Source organism: Podarcis cretensis (assembly GCF_951804945.1).
Source record: "Podarcis cretensis genome assembly, chromosome: 1".
NCBI classification, from domain to species: Eukaryota; Metazoa; Chordata; class Lepidosauria; order Squamata; family Lacertidae; genus Podarcis; species Podarcis cretensis.
In genome coordinates this window covers 38,000,015-38,020,922 of record NC_137170.1, presented here as the reverse complement: position 1 = coordinate 38,020,922, position 20,908 = coordinate 38,000,015, and the positions used below count along the sequence as shown (strand labels likewise).

The 20,908-nt window shown below is 51.0% G+C and overlaps 1 protein-coding gene and 1 long non-coding RNA gene across 7 annotated transcripts in view; one reads left to right on the top strand and one right to left on the bottom strand.

Moving 5' to 3' along the window:
* The window catches only part of LOC307204248, a 163,221-nt gene extending 152,298 nt beyond the window's left edge, over nt 1–10,923 (bottom strand). For both annotated transcript variants that reach the window (XR_013833545.1, XR_013833546.1), the window contains exon 1: nt 10,006–10,923. This is a non-coding gene — a long non-coding RNA (uncharacterized lncRNA). The remainder of the gene's footprint in view (nt 1–10,005) is intronic.
* Nucleotides 10,924–17,244: 6,321 nt separating this feature from the next.
* Nucleotides 17,245–20,908, top strand: part of FOXG1 (forkhead box G1) — a 51,717-nt gene continuing 48,053 nt past the window's right edge. For all 5 annotated transcript variants that reach the window (XR_013833377.1, XR_013833379.1, XM_079954949.1 and 2 more), the window contains exon 1: nt 17,245–18,829. Coding sequence is in view for 3 of the 5 variants with exons in the window: in XM_079954949.1 (XP_079811075.1) it covers nt 17,357–18,805 (1,449 nt within the window). In the remaining 2 variants the exon portion in view is untranslated. The remainder of the gene's footprint in view (nt 18,830–20,908) is intronic.

Here is a 20,908-nt window from a genome sequence, read left to right as displayed (position 1 = left end):
AAGACCCGCCTTCTTAGGACTACCCTGAGAGCTCTCTAGGTCCTGGATTCTGAGACTCACAGCTTCCAGCCTTCTTGAAGAAACCATCCAGTAGTAGGCCAGGGCACCGAGGGCATTTCTTTATTGTTTGTGCCCAGGACCTGGGATTCAGAGGTAGACTTCCTCTGCACCTAGAGGTTCCCTTCCGCACCCATAAACCATGGCTAGGACCTTCCGCCACAGATTTCTCCAACCCTTTGTTCAAGCCATCCAAGCTTCTGGCCGCTATATCTTTGTTATACAGGCGGATGGACATTTCACCCTGATGGTCCCTAACATCCACCGTTTTAAGGCGGGGAGGGGGTGACAGCGGGAGAGAGGTGTCTTCCTGGCAAAGTTTGTATTTTACTACTAAACCATCAGTCTCAGCAGGTGGGAAAGCCCCTCTTCTTCCTCCTCTTCCACTGCGGAAGGATAGAGGCATACAGGCAATTCCCCCCCCCCCCTGCCTCTAGCCCTATGTACACTGACGTGGACGTCATTAGACACACTGGGCCTTAATGCTGAGTGAGGTTTCTTCCCTTTCTTTACCCAACAGGGAAGTGATGATCTGGGATCGAAACCGATTTCGTACCAACCGAGAGGCGGCCGTCGAATTCGACGGCGCACCGACTCTGCCTGCGTCGGTGTTCTGGCTACTCTTTCTGGGAAAGAGACGGAGGTTTCCGCATTGGAAACAGAAACACGCATGTAAACGAAGGGTCCACTTTAAACCCAAGTTAACGTCTGAGCAAGGGTGAGGTGGAGTTAGAACCCTGAGAACGACTCCTTCGCGTCGGGTTTCCACTCATAAATTCCTTCCCTACCAACCATTAGGTTCTAAGTCCTCATTTATGAACTGTGGACCCAGAAAGTGGCTGGAATAATCTTCCCCCTTGCTGCTCTGTCCCAGACGCTCCTATACAGAATTCAGTACCTCTGAATTAATAAAGACCGACTCCCGACTAAATGCAGACTTAAACGGCGTTCCAACGAATGGGGATAAAAACACGGTGCTTTGCAAAGCAGAGCGGCGACGCTTTCAGTCTGGATCACAACTCCATCTCCGATGCTTTTGCTCCTCGGCCAATTTAATTTAGGGTAGCATGTTAGTTAGGAGTTGGTTACGCTGAGGATCGGGTGCAAATTCTCGTGATGAGGTTTCAACACTTAGAACTAGTCAGGCTGTCTCAGAGTTTTGACATCTATAGCTAACGCACCATTTCTCAAAACAAAGGGAGTCAACGAGGAGTACTCCCCCCGCCACACATACACAGATTATTATATATCTCAGTAGGGAAAGCTAAGCACGTACGAGCAGCCTCACTGGAAACAACAGTTCTTACTTCCGAGTAAACATGCACAGGATTGCAATGCGCAATCCTTTTTAAAGTCTTCAGTCATACACCGCCCAACCTTTCTTAGTCCAAAGTTGTGCTAGAACCAGGGAGGCTTATTTAAAAAAAAAAAAAAAAAAGTTTTAAGGGTGAGAAATGAGCGAAATGTAAATGATGTTTTAAATGATTTATAGACACAACGCAGAAAGAGAAAAAGGGAGGGGGACAGAGAAGAAATATCAATACCCCCCAAGGATCGCTTTGTTTTACTTGGGTTTCCCGGGTTACAGGATAATGTGGTCCTGGAGTTGCACTTTGTAGGACGATCTCGAAAATAATAATCAATAATGTCCCTGAAATATACTCAGAGTCGCAAAGTGATTTCATGCTCTTTATTCAGCTCATAGTGGTGAGGAGGAATGAATGAAAGTCCCCTCAAGGTATCTGCTTTATATACATTATTTACACAATGGGCTGAACATGATTGGCTAATTCCGGAATTCTACTGTAAGCCAATCAGGTTGTGGATTCACTTCTATCTGGAGCATGATTGGGTAGTTCCTGCCAACCAATCATACTGCTGCATTGTTCTAGGACCAATCAGACTGCTGCATTCTGAATCCTATTGTTCTAGGACCAATCAGGCTGCTGCCTTTTGGATCCTATTGTTCTAGGGCCAATCAGACTGCTGCAGTTTGGATCCTATTCAACCCAGTACATAACACCCCTCCCCTCTAAGTTCCAGTCCTGCCCGGGAGGTCGCATTCATAGTCCTCAAGGTACGCTGGCGGCCTACGTGTGCGTTGCGGCCTGGGGTGTTCCCTGGTCCGGGGTTCAGGTTCTGGCTCGTGTTCCAAGGATGCTGGCTGTGATGGGGCTGTTTGGTCTGGCGCAACCGGCTCACTCAGTCGTGGTTCTGGTTCCGGTGTCCTTTCGGCCTCGCAGGTCCTCTCTGTATTTACTGATTCTGCCTCTCCTGCTGGCCCCTCGTGCTCTATGGGCCTCACTGCCCCTCTGTTCCCTTGGGACTCCTCTGCCCTTTCCTCCTCCTGGTTTTCTCCTGGGAATCGTCGCCGTATCTGGTCGCAGTGGCGGCGCCAGCATTGCCCCCCATCCGTTAGCACCTCATACGACACGGGGCCAGTGACCCTGGTGACTGTGGCGGGTACCCATGCTGGGCCTGCCCCAAAATTCTTTGCGTACACTGGGTCCTGAGCCTCGAAGGTCCGGGGGTTCTTGCCTTCCCCCACCACTGCCTCATCCTGAGCTCTATCGGGGTGAAGGCGGTCCAATCTGATTGCAAGGCGCCGACCCATTAGTAGTTCAGCGGGGCTCCGGCCAGTCGTTGAGCTGGGGGTGCTGTGCTGTGCTAGAAGGAATGTGGCAAGGCGGTACTCCCAATCCCCTTGTGTCATACGGCGAAGGGTGTCCTTGGTGGTCCGCACCATGCGTTCTGCTTGGCCATTGGTGGCAGGGTGGAATGGCGCCGAACGGATGTGGCGGATGGCGTTCTGCGTTGTGAAGGTTTGGAATTCTCCTGACGTAAATGCAGTCCCGTTGTCTGAGACGAGAGTGTCAGGGAGCCCGTGGGTTGCAAACAGCCTGCGTAGTACCCGGATGGCTGCGGACGTAGAAGTGGACGGTACCAGTGCGACTTCCAGCCATTTGGTGTAGGAGTCCACCACTATGAAGAATGTTTTCCCCTGAAAGGGGCCAGCGAAGTCCACATGCAGGCGTGACCATGGTGCTCGGGCGGACTCCCAGGACTGGACTGGGGCCCTTGGGGGATCTGGGCGGGATTCTTGGCAGGCCTGGCAGTGTTTGACCCAGGCCTCTATCTCTCCGTCGATCCCCGGCCACCACACATAACTCCTGGCAAGGGCCTTCATTCTTACTACCCCTGGGTGTGTCTCGTGTAGGGCTGTGAGGACCCTTTTGCGGAGGGGCTGGGGAACAACGACCCTGCTTCCCCATAACAGGCACCCCTTGTGGGCTGACAGTTCATGTTTGCGGGTTGTGTAGCCGGCGAATTCTGGCCCGGGGCTGCTGCTGGGCCATCCCCTCCACACCCAGTCCAGGACCCGGGAGATGACCCTATCTTTCTTGGAATGGTGTGCAACTTCTTGTGCCTGAATGGGGAGGTCAGGAAGCAGCTCCAGGCTCATAACCTCTTGTGCAGGTGCTGGGTCGGGGCCTGTTTCCGGTAGTGGTAGCCTGCTGAGGGCGTCCGCATGGCCCATCGCCTTCCCCGGACGGTGAATCAGTGCATACTGGTAGCTGGCAAGGAAAATTGACCACCTGAGGACGCGAGGAGACAGCACTTGGGGGGTCTGCTTTTCAGGGGCAAACAAGCCAAGCAACGGCTTGTGGTCAGTCACCACGGTGAAGGGCCGCCCGTACAAGAAATCATGGAATTTTTTTACTCCCTTCACGATTGCCAGACCCTCCTTGTCGATTTGCGAGTAGTTCCGCTCGGTTGCGTTGAGTGTCTGGGAAAAGTATGCCACTGGTACCTCTCTTCCATCCGGGAGTTGGTGTCCCAGGACAGCGCCAATTCCATAGGGCGAGGCGTCGCATGCTAGCACCACCGGCAGCCTCTCGTCGAAGTGTGCCAAGACCGAGTTTGAGACAAGCAAGTCCTTGACTGCCTGGAATGCGGCCTCCTGGCGCTGGCCCCACACCCAAGGGGCCCGCTTGTCCAGGAGTCTGTGTAGGGGCTCCGCTACCGCCGCCTTGTGGGGAAGGAAGGAATGGTAAAAGTTCAATAGTCCCAAGAAGGCCTGAAGTTCAGTCTTGTTCTTGGGCGCTGGGGCATCACAAATGGCCCGTACCTTGTCCCCAGTCGGGTGGACCCCTTCTGCGTCCACCATAAATCCAAGAAAGTCCACCTGAGGCACTCCTAGTAGACATTTTTCCCGCTTCACCTTGAGACCCGCCGTCTGGAAACGGTGCAGAACGGTGCGGAGGCGGTCCTCAAACTCCTCTGGTGTGGGCCCGGCAATCAACACATCATCGAAGAAGGGGGTGACACCAGGAATCCCTTTAAGTAGAGAGTCCATTAGATTCTGGAATATGCCTGGTGCCACGCTGATACCGAATTGCAGCCGCTTTACCCTGAATGCTCCTCTGTGCGTCACAATCGTCTGTGCCTCTGCTGTGGCCTCATCTACTGGCAACTGTTGATATGCTTGGGCCAAGTCCAGCTTGCCAAAAATTTTCGACCCAGCCAGGGTGGCAAGAACATGGCTGACCACTGGCACTGGGTATGCATGGGCCGTAAGGGCCTTGTTTATGGTACATTTGTAGTCTGCGCAGATGCGGACCGAACCATTAGGCTTGACGGGTGTGACAATTGGGGTTTCCCAGGGGGCATTAGGCACCGGCTCCAGCACTCCTTGCTCCACAAGCCGGTCCAATTCCTCGTCTATACGGGGTTTCAGGGCAAACGGGACCCGGCGGGCCTTGAGCCTGACCGGTCGTACTGCGGGGTCAAGCTGTAGAGCAATTGGGGGGCCCGTATACTGTCCCAATTTCCCATCAAAAACCCCCGGAAATTCCTTGCATATGGCGTCCACGTCCACTTGTAAGCTAGTGTGGTTCACCCCGGTGACGGCTAGCCCCAGTGGTCCAAACCATGCCAATCCCAGTAAGCTAATGTAGGGGCCCTTGACCACCAGCAATTCCAGTTGCCGCGTCCGCCCTCGGTATTGCACCCTGAAGGTCCCCACCCCCATTGTGGGGACCTTACGTTTCTGGAAGTCCCGGAGGGTGAATGGGGCCGGCCTGAGTTTGGGACCCCCAGTAGGACACAGTTTCCTTAAGGTCCTTGCCGAGATTATGGATAGAGTTGAACCCGTGTCAAGCTCCATGCGGCATGGGGCCCCCTCTATCTGTACGTCAACATAAATTTTCTCTACGTTGGGGTGGGGCAACTGGTATACCTGGAAGTCCGTGAGCTCCGTCGAGTTGCCTTGGTGCGTTGGGCCCCGGGACCTGGGGCTCTTGGATTGGTCATCTGATGCCTGGCGTCGGGTGGGCCGAGCCCGACACACCCGGGCGATGTGTCCCGATTTTCTGCACTGCCTGCACTCTGCGTTGCGGAAACGGCAGGTCCTCCTCTCGTGACTTTCTCCGCAACTTGCGCAGTTCCCTCCTTCTCGTCGAGGCAGCTGTGGTATGTGGGCTGCTTGAGTGCGCTGCTGTACTCGGTGCACCTCCTCCCTGTTGGATCCTGAGTCGTCGGTGAGGTCTTCATGGTGGACCCTCGGTTGGGATGGCTGGCTCGGCCGTGCCTCTTGCGTCGACCTCTCGGCAGCTTCCGTTGCCAGGGCCTCCTCCAGAGCGACCTGGAACGTTAGGTCCTTCTTAGCGTAGAGGCGTCGTTGCAGCTTCTCATCCCTCAGGCCACCGACGAGGCGGTCACGAAGCATGTTCTCCAGCTCTGAGAAGTTGCAGAACCGGGCGGCTTGGCGGAGAGAGGTCACAAACCCAGTTATGGTTTCCCCAGGGGCTTGCCGCTTTGCATAGAAGGCATTTCGACGAGCCACCACTGAGGGCTGTGGCGAAAAGTGCCCCTTCAGCTGTTCCATTATTGTTTTGTATGGAACAGTAGCAACGTCTTCAGGCGCAAGGAGAGCCCGGGCAATTTCAAATGTCTCCTCTCCGCAAACGCTGAAGAATATTGCCCTCTTCTTGGCGTCTTCTTCATCGGTGACCCCTTTGGCTTCTAGGAGGAAGGTGAAACGGGAGGCGTACGCTTCCCAGTCTCCGGATGCTGGGTTGAACGGTGAGAAGCTGCTGTCGGTTGCCATTCTGAGTTCCTTGTGTCCCGGAGCTGAAGCCTGGATACACGGTGCGAGGCAGCGGTGCGGCAGGTGGCGGTGCTGCGGTGCTGTGTGTGGCAGTCAGCTCAGCGGGATCCCACCTTCGTCGCCAGTGAAATATACTCAGAGTCGCAAAGTGATTTCATGCTCTTTATTCAGCTCATAGTGGTGAGGAGGAATGAATGAAAGTCCCCTCAAGGTATCTGCTTTATATACATTATTTACACAATGGGCTGAACATGATTGGCTAATTCCGGAATTCTACTGTAAGCCAATCAGGTTGTGGATTCACTTCTATCTGGAGCATGATTGGGTAGTTCCTGCCAACCAATCATACTGCTGCATTGTTCTAGGACCAATCAGACTGCTGCATTCTGAATCCTATTGTTCTAGGACCAATCAGGCTGCTGCCTTTTGGATCCTATTGTTCTAGGGCCAATCAGACTGCTGCAGTTTGGATCCTATTCAACCCAGTACATAACAGTCCCACCCTCAGTGTTTGTGTTGATGTGCGTGAGAGAAACTGTTGGTATAATTGGCACGCTAAATAAATCCAAATACACAAAGGATTCTGGAGAACTCTGGATCTCTCTTCCCAGGCGTCAGTGCCCGGAAGGAAGGGCAGACTACAGGGACTTTATCCACCACTAGACGTAATGTGTGGCAAAAGAGGGAGGAAAGAAAATGGCGCGTGGGTGGCGGAGGCGGCGGGGGAGTCTGCAAACTTTCCGTTCTCATCCGTAGGAGGGCAGAAGAACTTCGAGGGCAGACCTTTCCTTTCCTCCCTCCCTCCCGTTCTTGTTTTTTAAGATTTTTTTTCCCCTTGGAAATTCCAAAGCAAAACAAATCGCATTTCTCCCACTGAGAGGGTGCGAGAGTGGGATTTTTTTAAATTCCATTTTTAAAGTCACATTCAGAAAAGATCAAGCTTTGTGTGTGGAAGTCTTGCTGGAACCGTCCAAGGAAGGAAAAAAGAAAGACAAAAAAAAACACACACACATCAAAAAAACTACCTGAACGCCCTCTTTGTTCTAAAGTGCCCTGAACAAGTTCGTTTAACTCTTTGGCATCCTCACTTCCCCGCGGGTGTTCCCACCCGAAGGCAGCCCAGGCCACCCCGAGGCAGGCCCCCAAGCAGACGCCCCTGGACGGCTTCAGCCTCCCTCCGTCCATCGCCCGAGGCGCGCAAATCGCCTCTTTCCTCTCTTGGAGTCGCCAACCTAGGGCGCCCAAAGAGGGCTTCAGTGAAAGAAAGGAAAGCTGGACGAGTGTTGTGTTGTTTTGTTTATCTGCAAGCATCGCGACACTCCGTTGCTTCGGAGCCCGAGCAGCCACAAGCTCGAGGAAAATGGGATCTCCTCTGCCCAGTTTTCAAAGCAAGATCAAAACAGGTTCTTTAATTCGGAGTTGCTGCACTCCGGAGAGGTGGGAAAAGAACGCTTCGCTCTCGAGGTTCTGCCACTTGGCATGGAGAGGCTTAACCCGCTACAGGAGAGGTCCCTAATGGAGCTGTGCGTCCGCCCCGCCATTTTCGCAACAACTTTTCCTGTACTAGTGCGTCGTCACCATCGTCAGCTCCTGACAGCGGAAATTCTGCGGAGCAATAGAACCGACGCCAGAGACAAATGTTTAGAACTGGGCCCCAATGATTTCCATAAAATTAAATCGGTTTTGGTTATGGATGGGGAAGAAAATAGCCACACCTTATGAGTTGTTGTTGTTGTTGTTTAAAGGGAGGCGCTAGTGTTTGCCAACGATGGAAAATTAAAACTTCGTATTTCTCATGCTCCAGAAAAGACGGTTTTAAAAAAGATTGGGCGAATGCAACTCAGTTAGAGATGCCTCCAGATTTGATGCCTTAAAATTATTGTTATCGTTTTCATTGTTATTATCATGAGACACGGTCATCTAATATTTTGGTCATTTTGGATACCAGAGATTTAAAAGGAAACTTTAAAAACTTTTCCCTGAGTAGATCTGCATTTGCTAACTAGCCACGGTTTGAAGTACAGACTGAACTTCAACTTCTTCTTCTTCTTCTTCTCTTTGGAATAGTTCTCCTTTGTTATGTATATTGCCTCCGGAATCAGTTGGAGGGGGGGCGTTGTGGTTTGGTTTTTTTAGGGTTTTCATAGTGATATCTAGCGACCAAAAGTTTGACTGAAATATACTCCATAGAATTCGTTTTTGGAAAACATTTCACACGATCTATATGACTCTTAGGAGATGGAGGGCCCAGCCCCATAGCAATAAGTCGCACACATGGGTTTGCCATCTCCTTTTACTGTTAACAGAACAAAAAATAATAATCTTAAAATGAAAGGGATACAGTTGATCGCCTAATCCTGCCATCTGCTCCAAAACAGGATTTGCCGCGCATTCCCTAGAAATCCTCAAGAAGACGCAGAACTGTACACCAGAGATCCGTGATTCCCATGCCCACAAAACATTTGCCAAAAGAACGCTCACCCTGGAGGGCAGATTTGGCTAGATCTCTTGGCATTAAGTAAAATACACACACAGGAATACACACACCCGTACATTTGTGTGTGTGTATGTGTGTGTAAATATTTCCTGTTTCTCCTACAAATCTAGAATGGTCTTTCCCAACCAGGCTCGACATTTACTTGTTTTTTAGGTTTCTAAAAAAAAAATTAAAAAAGCAAATAGGAAGCTTCGACCGAAAAACGAATGTTTTAATATTCACACCCTTCGACGTAAATGTTGCGACACCGTGGCGCCCCTCCAGGCAGAGAATTAGCGCGTTGACGCCGTTCTTCGTGGGTAGTAGCTACAGCCTTACATTCCCTCGCTGCCTCGTTAGAATTGCAAGGGAGTTTGCGGAATGCCCTCGTAGGTTCTGGAGCGCGCCCGCCGTGGGAAAGTTTGATCACCCGGTCTCTGTCGCCGCCTCCTCTCCCCACCGCACCCTTCATCTCCCCCACCCCTTCCCTTAACCCTCACAACATCAAGAAACGCGTGTTGAACGTACACACACGCACTTTGACTGCCCCAGTGTTGGGGTGTTCTCTTTTACTAGCGATCCAGACACTTCGAACTCTGCGCCTGTGAGGTTGGAATGGAAGCAACCGGATGGACGGTCGACCCAAGCGCGCGTCTCTCTTCGGAAGATAGAGCGCGAGAGAGAGCTCTGCGTGACTCGGCAGCTTGCGGCGTTCCAGTGGATCCGAGAGACCCGAGCGATGACGCCACCCAAAGGCATCCTACCCGCCCGCCCCCGCCCTTCCGGAGTCCACGGCGGCAATATTTGCGCGCTTCCTTGGGAGTAAGCCAAGGAGCAGCGTCGCTGGGGACTTACTTCCAAGGCAGCGTGCAGAGGACCGGACTCGCAGGAGGACCCAGAACCCATTCCCCTGGTTCGGGATTGCTTCTCCAGAAATGACTCTAGAAACCTCAGCATTTGCGCCCGGCCAGGACTCAGTGTTTAACAGCCAAAAGCGGGCGCGGGGGTGGGGGCAGAGATGGGTACTTAGTAGCCAGTGGTCGGGAAAGGAGAAGGAAGGCTGTGGAGCTGAATCCGTTCCCCTAGTTTCGCTCCCAAGAGGGCCGCTCGCGCGGTCTTGGGCGCCGCGTGCGCCGCCGCCACCTCCTCCTCCATGCCAATGAGCTAGCATTAGTCATCCGGTGGGAACTTGGTGTTCCATACAGAGCTAGCATTAGGGGGAGTTTCCCCGAAGCCTGCTGGAGAGAAAGTCTGTCTAGTGGGCTACCCCCCACCAAAAAAAAAACACACCCTAGAATTGATTTAGAATCTATTCATTCTCAACCCCCACCCCACCCGCCACCGGTTCCCAGTGCCCACGTACCTACTTGGAGAGAGATGTACAAAGAGTTTCCACGGTCTCTGGAGGCCCCTGGGATCTCGCCAGCGTCTCCTCTTCCTCCTCTGTAGAAGACAATCCGGAGCAAACAGTTCTCAAGCTCCAAGCACACTCTTTCTTTCTTTCTTTCTTTCTTTCTTTCTTTCTTTCTTTCTTTGTTTCTTTCTTTCTTTCTTTCTTTCTTTCTTTCTTTCTTTCTTTCTTTCCATCTCAGCCTAGGCTCTCTCTTCCACCGAATTTTTTTTTAAATTATATATATATACATTAAAAAATTTTTTTTTTGCTAAGGGTTTCAAGCAAATTTCTTCGTGCCACAATGTTATGATGGAAGGGATGCTGAAATGACAGGCCCCGTAGACGCTTGTCTTCTTAATCATGTGCTTCTCTTAATTTAGTTTCAGCGCCGGGGCTTTGGGGGGTGTGTGTGTGTGTGAACGCGCGCACCCGTGTGCGCGCCACGAAAGGAGAAGCCGCTGACAACCTGCGGCTTCCTAATGAGTGACGAGGCAGGGCTGCGGCGGCAAAGTAACACCTCCCTGGTGTGAAGACCTCTTACTGGGAAGTTTAGTTCACTACTGTTCTCGCCAACCTAATCGTAGAACCTGTAACCAAAACCCGCAGAAGAAGCCTACAACACGCTAAAGAGGGAAACTTCTAATCACTAGATGTTCGCGCCGTTCCCAGCTGCTAAGGGTGACACCAGAGTTGGCGAGGGAGGCAGGAGACCTCTCTGACAGCAGAGATGGGGGAGACTTTTTTTGGAGGGTGGCGGCACAGTCCTAGCTCTTTCTCTACGTGTGCATCTTGCCGTCGAGAAATCATTCTTTCTTCTCTGTCTAGGTTAATATCTAGCTAAAGTCCCCCGCCACACTCGTGGCTCCAATCATCCAACTACCTCCTTTGAATTTCCTTTTTCTTTCTACCTCGCTGGCATCTGCCTCTCTCATCTCCGTGCGCGCAACCACCCTTCCTTGTCCACCTCATCCCCTCTAGTCCCTACGTTTCTCGGTGTACTCAAGAGCAAGTTGGGAGGCGAGCTAGCTGGGGTAGAGCGAGGGGTCTCTCCACCTAGGACCACGTCTAAGTACTAGAAAGCATCTGTTTTGAGTCCAGAAGGTCACAGGTTCAATCCCCGACATCTCCAGGTAGGACTGGGAGAGGTTCTGTGTCTGAACTGGAGATACTGAGCTGGACTTTGTAGAGGGACGTTTCCTATGTTTACTGTAGTCTCTTGGCTCTTCGGATCACCCCAGTGACACCGCAGCTTAGGCTACTCAATGCCTTTAGCAGTGAATTTAAGAAGCCTTCATTGCCTTCCCAAGTTAAGGGCAATGGAATCCCATCGTCTAAGGTCTGTCTTGACCCAGGGCAGTCTCTGCCACCCTTTGGGACCTCCACACACTAACAGTTTGCAAAGCTGGCTGCTTACACATTGTACATTTTAAAAATACTGTTGTCCTCAAAGAATTTTGGGAACTGTAGTTTGTCAAGGGTTTGGGGCAGGGCTTTTTTCCAGCGGGAACTTGCCAGAACTCCTTTTTGGCACCTCTCAGTTGGGCGCCATTGCCATTATAAGAGAACAAGGGAGGCATTCATGGTGAGTTCCGGCACCTCTTTTTTTCTAGAAAAATAACACTGGTTTAGGCATTTGTTAGTCTGTTATGGGTAAGCTACAGTTCCCAGGATTCTTGAGGGGAAACAAGGAACTTTAGGAGCATGGCGTACGAGGCCCACTGAATTCCATGGGACTTGCTTCTGAGTTCTGTATAGGATCGCACTGTCAAGCAGAGCAATGGCGCTATTTCATCATACTTTCGAATCAATTTAGTGTAGATAGGGTGATGGGTTTTCTGAAGACCTGGCCCTCCAGATTCATTTTAATTTCACCAAGACCGTGTGTGAAGAACCCTGGAAGTCAGTAGAGTAGGTTGGGAGAACTGTGTGGGGATTTAAATCCGTGACCTAAAACCTCCTAATTGCAAAGTGGGTTTTGCTTCCCTTTGGACCATAATAAGCAGGCGCACGGAGTTCTCTCCCGTTCCAGAAAATAAATATGGGCAACTGAAGGGGCGAATCCGTGTCTCCAAGAGTTAAGGGCGGGGGCAGTTGTTGCCTTTTCTATTGCTTTCTTCTACCCGCCGTGTTCGTTTGCTTCGGATCAAGCATCTGCTATGTCCTTCTTCACCGGCACATTCTCAAGCTTGACGGGAAAGTCTCTTTTCTAGACTACCCCAAAGAGGCTGCAGATTCTAGAGCTGCGCTCTGCATCTCTCGTCTAGAGCGAAGAGCCATACAACCTCCAGACGTCTTAGACCAGGAAGGATGAATCTGTGGCCTTCCAGTTGCTGTTGGACTACAACTCCCACCATCCCTGAGCATTGGCCTCGGAGGCCAGGACTTGATGGGAGATGGAGTCCAGCAACATCAGGAGGCCCATTGCTTCCCCAATACCCGATACCCAAACCTCCACAGCCTTCCATCGGCTGTGGGACACAGATGCACTTCTGGTTGGGTTAGGAGGACACACACAAATGCCGGATTTGGTGGGAATTTTGTTGTTGTTCCTCTTAGGTTTTTGCAATGAAAGAGGGCGCGCAAAATAACAGGCAAGGAGCATAGCAACCAATCTTAGGGCTCCATTGCTTTTAAATGAGAAAGACTTAAAGGGCCGGTTCGAGTCCTCCATTGAAATCGATGTGACTCAGTCATGTAAGAAGTGAGCCCCTTTGAGTTCAATGCTTAAGTAGTTACAGGATTGCAAGATAATGCGAATTAATAATTCCTGCTGCATGTCAAACTCTCTGAGTGATGAAAGGAGGAGGGGTGTCTTTGTACCTTTTCGATTCATGTATAATAAAGACCAAAATTGGGGCGGGGAAAGGAGTCCTGATCCTTCCTGGTGTTTGCGACTGGGCAGCAGCCAGAGGAGTGATCCTTGGTTTAGCCCAGATTTATCAACCCCTGCACCTGTGACGCGAGGCTTTCCCATTTAGTTGGTGGGTGAGTCTTGGCGTCACAGCCATTCGCCTGTGACTGGCGTGCGCGATCAGTGGGAAATAAAACAGGCATTGTAGCATCGCAACCTCAGAGTCGTGGCTGGGGAAGGGGACCTTTGGGAAAGGGCTCCTGCTCTCTTTCCGGAAAGAGAGATCCACTAGGCTGGCCACTAGGCTAAGCTGACGAGATTCCTGCTTGTATAGACTTTTGCTCCATTCGGCGCCCGATCCAGAGGGCAGTTAAGGATGGCGCACAAATAGTGTAATTTTTTTTTTGGGGGGGGGGGCGTTGGATCTGAATTGAAATCCGACCTCTTGACTTTCATTTTTTTCGTGCAGGAGAGGTGGGGGACAGTTGATAGGCCATGTATTTAATGTCCCTAATTTTGGAAGAAAAGGGATTTAACTTGTCAAACTATGACCAAGGCATAAGTACTGTGGGCCGGCGGGGGCGTTCTGCTACTGTCTTTGTTTGTTTGCTTTTCTTTTGTGAGTTTTCCCTGCTTCATTTTCACGCCGGATCCCAAGGCGGTGTAAACGCAGCTCTGACCTAAGGAACACCTCGGAGCATTAAATTTTCATCAGGCGATGTAGTGTTACAATAAACAAACTTTCTCCTTCCGTTCTGTTGCAGAGCAGGGACTTTGTTGGAAGGGGGGGGGACCATTCCATGTTAACAAACAATGCCCACGTCGGGCACTTTGTGTATTAAATGGATCAAAGAGCTTTGATAAGGCACAATGGCCCCGATTGTCAAGACCTGATTGAGTTAATATCATATCAGCAAATTCGACAGCCAAAGGAATCGGTTGCTCCTCTTTGTGTTCCACAACCAGCGCAGATTACAAATTTTAATGATCCGAAAATGTTTGGTATACAAAATCATGCTTATTTCAGTATTAGCAAAAACACAAGAATTTTTGCAACACAAACACCCAGCTGTGTCTATTTTAAAAGCAGTTCAATGACAGCTTGCACTTATGAGCATGCAATCAGCTAATTTCGCTTTTTTCCCCCTTCTGTGTTAATCAACACTTTCCTTCCTGCATATCATATAGTATCGTTGCTCGACATCAGTAAATGTTTACCTAAGCTGTCCTTTCTCCAGAATTCGATTTCAGAAGGGAAAAGGCGATTCAGGGGGAAACCGTGGTTTAAAAAAGCACAAAAATGGTGCACCAACTACCGTAGAGTAGTTGGTAGTAGTAGTAGTAATAATAATAAGAATAAGAATATATATTATCTAACTTTAAGACAGTTCTGCAACAAATAGTTGGTTTCATCGTAGTGCTGTATGTTATTGAGCAAATAATATATTATATTTTGGAAAATGCAATCCCTTACTCCTTTTGGGGGGTTGTTTTGGTTGCTTATAATCCCTTTCATCTTTCCCACACCTCCCCCAGCCCACTAACTACTGCCTTTTGCGAGGTAGTGTATATAAATGCCAGTGAGGCAAGGTCATTCGAGGTTACCCCAATCCACAAAGGTCACGGCATCTCCCAACTGATAGGGTTGTTCCCCCTCCCTCTCCCTCTTAATGTTGGGATCGACCACCACCCCTTTTAAGATATTCCGTGGTATGTATATCTTTTTTAAAATCGCAATCACTCTGCACTTGCAACAATGTACGTGGAAAGTACTGATGGTGTGATGTGTATTAAATACAAACTAATGGCACAACTTTGCTTTAAATTTGATCCGGATATTCCCCGCAACGCCCACCCCTGGTGACATTTTGCTAGCTGATTTTTGGTCGTCCCCGCGCGCAACTCATGCAGCAAAAGGCTGCATGTCTCGCGCCTTCAGAATGGAGAAGATTTAATATGGATGAGTAACAATGAATTATCGTCCCCAGGAAATCCTCGCCGAAAGCTCTCCTCTTTCCGTTTCTATTAACTAAAAAAAGGGGGGGATGGGACCAAATCGCGGGACAAAAGTAGCCCGTTTATCTCCCACCCCCATCACCTAACTGGACTCTTTTTTTCCTCCCCTCCCACCCCCCCAGAAACCCATTCCCACCAAGAATAAAAACAGCAAACCCCATATATAAAATGCAAAATAAAAAAGAGAGCAGAAAGATCCCAGAAAAATAAAAACAAAAACCGATGCACGGCATTTGGCATGTATTCGTTTCCGTTTCCACTGCGGAAGACAGATCATACATAGTTAGAATTATTTTTTCTGGCTTTTTGTCCTCCTGAGAGGGTCCCAAACTGGCTCCTAGCTTGTATTTTAAAAGAAACACCTGAGGTTCTGCTCACTTCTCGTAAAGCAAGCCCCCGTTGCCCAAAGCGGATCTCAGTCCCGGGTGAACCTGCACAGGACCCGTCCGCGATGGCGGGGGCTAAGGTGAAGTCGGTCCAATTCCCCCGGTGGGCAGAAAGCGACCGGGAGTCCCTGGAAAGCGGCCCGAGAGCCGAGGCCGCAAAGCCTTCTCAGCCGGCCGCCCGGCCGCCCGCCCGCCCCACCTGGCGCCTTCCCGGCGAGGAAACCTGCACAGGACCCGGGGGCGAGAGGGAGCGCGCGCGAGGATCCGCGGGTGAGAAATCACGGCGCAGCAGAGGCAAGATTCGCGTGGGGGGGGGAGGAGGGCGGAGAGGGTTGCGGGAGGAATTGGGGTGGGGGAGGGGGGGGAAAGGAAACGAAGATCGATTACCTTGGGTGCATTTGCTATTATTATTTTTATTTAAGGCCTTTTGACCCCCATCACTGCGGAAATGACACACAAAAACCCCAGGAAATCCCGAAGCGCCCGCCGTTCTCTCTGGACGTCGTTCATCCTCTCTTTCCCTGGCTGTCCGTCCGTCCTCAGTTCCGCTTCCGAGACAGGCCGACGCCAGGAGGAGCGCAGGGCCTTCCCCGCGCCCTCGCAAGTCCACTCTCCCTCCGGAACCGCCTCCAGGACAGCCGCCTTTGCCCTCGCCCGCCCTGGCCTGGCCGGCCCTCCCTCTTCCGGTATTTCAGGCGCCAAACAAGCCAAGGAGACCCAACTCGGAACGAAGCCCTCTTGGAAGCAAGAGGCCTTTCCCGCTTCTGCCGCCGCCCTCCCCTCCCTCCACAATCCCAACATCCCATAAACCGGCTCCGCCGTGAGGAAGGAAACACCACGGCGAGCCACGGAAGAAGCCAGAGACGGAGAGAGAGAAAGAGAGGCCTACAAAATCCTGCCTCAGCCAAGGCACCACGGCGGTGGGCTTGCGCAAAGTAGTGCCTTTCCCCCTCAGCCACCATTTCCTCTTCCCTCCTCTCTCTCTCTCTGCTCCCCTGACAGGAAATAAAAATAAATAAATATTTTAAAAAAGAAAGCGTGTGAGAATAGATATCTATCACACCCAGCCATACATAGACACCTATAGACAGACACACATATATATATATACATACATACATACACACAGAGACATATATATATGGAGAGAGTGGTTTTTATGAAGAAATTGGTGTGTGTGGATTTGGGGGTGGGGTGTTGCCAAGGAGGGGGAGGGGGGATTCAGAGAAGGGGAAAAGGTAACCTGCCGCGGTGATGCGCCTGCCCCCTTTGGTATCCCTGCGCTGCCGTCAGGGCTGCGAAAGGGTGAAAGGGAGGCGGCGAAGGAGAGAAAGCGCGAGGGGAAGAGGAGGAGAAAGCGCGCCACCGATTGGCCGGCCGCAGGGGAGACGTTCCTGTACGCCGCGCGCTCTGATTGGGCGGCCGGTGGGAAAGGTTAAACCAAAAATTTTTTTACAGCCCTAGTGTGTGTCTGTAGCTCTGAAATTAATTGTAGCTAAAGCTGTCTCGGCTGCTCTGATCCACAGCCCCGGCTGCCGGTTTCCCCCCCGCCCTCCCTTGCTCGGGTGGACTAGGGGGGCTCCAGGCACCATGAAGTAGTTTTGGACAGAGGGGACTCGGGGTTCCGTTTTTTTCAAGGGGGGCGACCATCTTTTCCTCCCCTTTGGAAAGCCCCCCTTTTACCTTTTCTTTTTCCTCGAGGGGGGGGAAACCTTCCGCGCGCCCCTTTCCTCCCCCACCCGCCCGTTGCCTTGGCTTTCCGTGCCTGGCTGCTGGGTCCCTCATCTCTTTTTTCCCTTCCTTTTCCCCGGCTGCTCCTGCGTCCTTGCTACATGCCTTGCCAAGCTCGGGAGCTGGTGGTGCAAGTGCCTGGCTGCTGCTGCTGCTGCTGCTGCTCCCGCTGCCTCGCTCCTCCTCCTGCTGCTGCTGCTGCCCATCGCTGCTCCTCAGCAGCCTCCAGCCTTCCGGGACGGACCGAGCAGCGCCCCCCATCATCATCACCAGAGCCTGCGGCCACCACCACCTCTTCCTGCCGGCTGTGCAACTTTCCCCCTCCGCCTAGAGTGTGATGTTGGACATGGGCGATAGGAAGGAAGTGAAAATGCTGCCCAAGTCGTCCTTCAGCATCAACAGCCTGGTCCCCGAAGCCGTCCAGAGCGACAACAACCACAGCCACCACCACCACAACAACCACCACCCGCACCACCACCACCACCATCACCACCACCACCACCATCACGGCCAGCAGCAGCAGCAGCAGCAGCCGCCCCAGAGGGCGACCCCGGATGAGGACGACGACGAGGAAGAGAAGAACCAGCTCCTGCTGCAGCCCCCCGGGGTGGGGGTCGGCGTGGCGGCCGCCGCCGCCGCCGCCTCTGGCGCCGCCGCCACCTCTGGCCCCATGGAGGTGTCCAAGGGGGACCTCTTGGGCGGCAAAGGGGAGCCCGGCTCGGCAGGCGAGCTGGACGACACCAAGGAGAAAGGAGCGGCGTCCGAGGAGAAAAAGGGCCCGTCGGAAGGGGCCAAGGACGGCGGCAGCGACGGCGGGGGCAAGGAAGGCGAGAAGAAGAACGGCAAGTACGAGAAGCCGCCGTTCAGCTATAACGCGCTCATCATGATGGCCATCCGGCAGAGCCCCGAGAAGCGCCTGACCCTCAACGGCATCTACGAGTTCATCATGAAGAACTTCCCTTACTACCGGGAGAACAAGCAGGGCTGGCAGAACTCCATCCGCCACAACCTCTCCCTCAATAAGTGCTTCGTCAAGGTGCCCCGGCACTACGACGACCCTGGCAAAGGCAACTACTGGATGTTGGATCCTTCCAGCGACGACGTCTTCATCGGAGGCACCACGGGCAAGCTCCGACGGCGCTCCACCACCTCGCGGGCCAAGCTGGCCTTCAAGCGGGGCGCCCGCCTCACCTCCACCGGCCTGACCTTCATGGACAGGGCGGGCTCCTTGTACTGGCCCATGTCGCCTTTCCTGTCCCTCCACCACCCGCGGGCCAGCAGCACTTTGAGCTACAACGGGACCACGTCGGCTTACCCCAGCCACCCCATGCCCTACAGCTCCGTCTTGACTCAGAACTCCTTGGGAAACAACCACTCCTTTTCCACGTCCAACGGCCTGAGCGTGGATAGACTCGTCAACGGCGAGATCCCCTACGCCACCCACCACCTCACGGCCGCTGCGCTGGCCGCCTCGGTGCCCTGCGGCTTGTCGGTGCCCTGCTCCGGCACCTATTCCCTCAACCCCTGCTCCGTCAACCTTCTGGCGGCGGGACAGACCAGTTACTTTTTCCCTCACGTCCCGCACCCGTCCATGACTTCGCAGAGCAGCACCTCGATGACGGGGCGGGCAGCCTCGTCGTCCACTTCGCCGCAGGCGCCCTCCACTCTCCCCTGCGAGTCCCTCAGACCGTCCTTGCCCAGTTTTACCACGGGACTGTCGGGTGGACTTTCTGATTATTTCACACATCAAAATCAGGGTTCTTCCTCCAACCCGTTAATACATTAACCTCCAAGGGGAAGTCAAGAGACTGTAAGTGAACATTTTACACACCTTTACCTTGTAAATGCTAATGGAGCGAGAGAGCGAGAGCGAGAGCGAGAGAACGAGCGAGCGAGCGAGAGACTTAAAAAATGAGCAAAACAGAAAGGAGAAAAAAAAAATACTCACCCAGGAAAAAAAAAAGTCCAGGTATTTTTTATTAAGTTTCTTCCCCCATACCCTCTAACCCCCATTTTCTGTACGTTTGTTCAAGTCTTTAGGGTCGTTTCTTATTCCAACCAAGCGAGGCGAGTCAGCAAATGTGCAAAAATAATAATAATGATAATAAAATCAGAAGGATACATTGTAGACGATGCAGTTTTGGGAAGGGTTTAAATAAATAAATAATATTAATAATAAGATAGTAGAAGGTATATCTAAACTAGTGACTGCTTTTTTGGCCGTTTGGACTCCGCTTTGACACCGGTGTGTTGGGGTTGTTGTTTTTTCCCTCCTCACGCCGACCCACCAGATTTTCCATGTTTGCAGTATTATAAGTTATCATGGATGTGATGGTGGGTGCAGACCATGAGAGTAAAATTAAAATTTAATCATGATGATAATAAATTGATGAACGCCACGATGCAAAGTGTCATTTGCGTGGTGGAAGCAGAACAATTAGGCAGAGAAACTCAATAATTGCATTTTGGCCCTGGATTCTTTTGTTCTCTACTCCCTCCCCTTTTAAAAAAGAGCCAATTTTCTCCCCCCTCCCTTTTTTGTTTTCCTTTTGTTTACTTTTAGACCAAAGATTGGGTTTTTAGAAAATGCACTCAGTGTTTTTTTAAAAATAAAATAAAATACAGCAAATCAGAACAAGAAGGATATCATTTCAGTTTTGCAGCACTGCCCGTTCAAATGAATCCGAGGGGACAAAAATTCATGAATTGCCTTCAGTTTGTGTTGTGTATATTTTGATGTATGTGGTCACTAACAGGTCACCTTTATTTTTTTTTAAATGTAGTGAAATGTTAATACCTATTGTACTTATAGGTAAACCTTGCAAATATGTAACCTGTGTTGCGCAAATGCCGCATAAATTTGAGTGATTGTTAATGTCGTCTTAAAAAAAAAATCTTGATTGTGATACTGTGGTCATATGCCCGTGTTTGTCACTTACAAAAAAAATGTTTACTATGAACACACAGAAATAAAAAATAGGCTAAATTCATATATACTCGATAGTTTTTTTGTCTTTTTTAAATAAAGAAGTTTTAGCATCCAAAGGACTTTTAAAACAATAGGAAACTGAAGCTGACCCATAATGTTAGGCCCCACCTCTCAATTGCTCCATCTGCCACAATATCCGAGAGCAAATCTGGAGTTTAATGTTTAAGAGAACTGAAGAACTTCCTTTTTAGTTCCGCTTTCAGAATCTGACCCAATAAGAATAAAATACTCGTAGGTGTGTGAGAGTGGTGTTTTTTAAAAAATGGAAAATTTGGCACATGTTGCCTTGAAAACATACTTGATTACTGTTCTACGAGGGAGGGTTTTCGATAGTTTGTGTTGTGGTCTTTTGCATTTGAAGGGCTAGTGGCGTAGCAATGCTGGGTTATTATTTAACAACAACCTTCACATGGTCATTTGAATGCGTGCAAGCTTGCATTCCACTCCTGGACGTTTGCATTCCCCTATTTCAAAGAGTCCAACAAGCCGCTCCAAAGCACATTGCCTTAGAAGCCTTTGACTTTTAAGAGCCTCATTCCTAAACGTATTTGCCCGAAAGTAAGTGCAACAGCCAGGCCTACATCCGAGTAAACGTGTTTTGGATGGGGCTGTGAGTTTCAGGAGTGGGGTGGCGGGTAGGAAGACGGCCTTCCCTCCCTCTTTCTTTTCTATGTGCTTGTGAATGTGTGCCTAAGTTACGCATGTTCTGCGTGTGCGTAGCTCCACAAACAGCTCTCGCTGCTTCATTTTCTTGTGTTTTCAAAAGCGGGGGGCTGCTTGCCATATATATATATATATATATATATATATATATATATATATATTCCTGGAAAAAGTATATTTGTCGTCCACCCTTCCATTTGAAAATGAACTGCACTCGCGTGCGCCCAAGTTTTGATG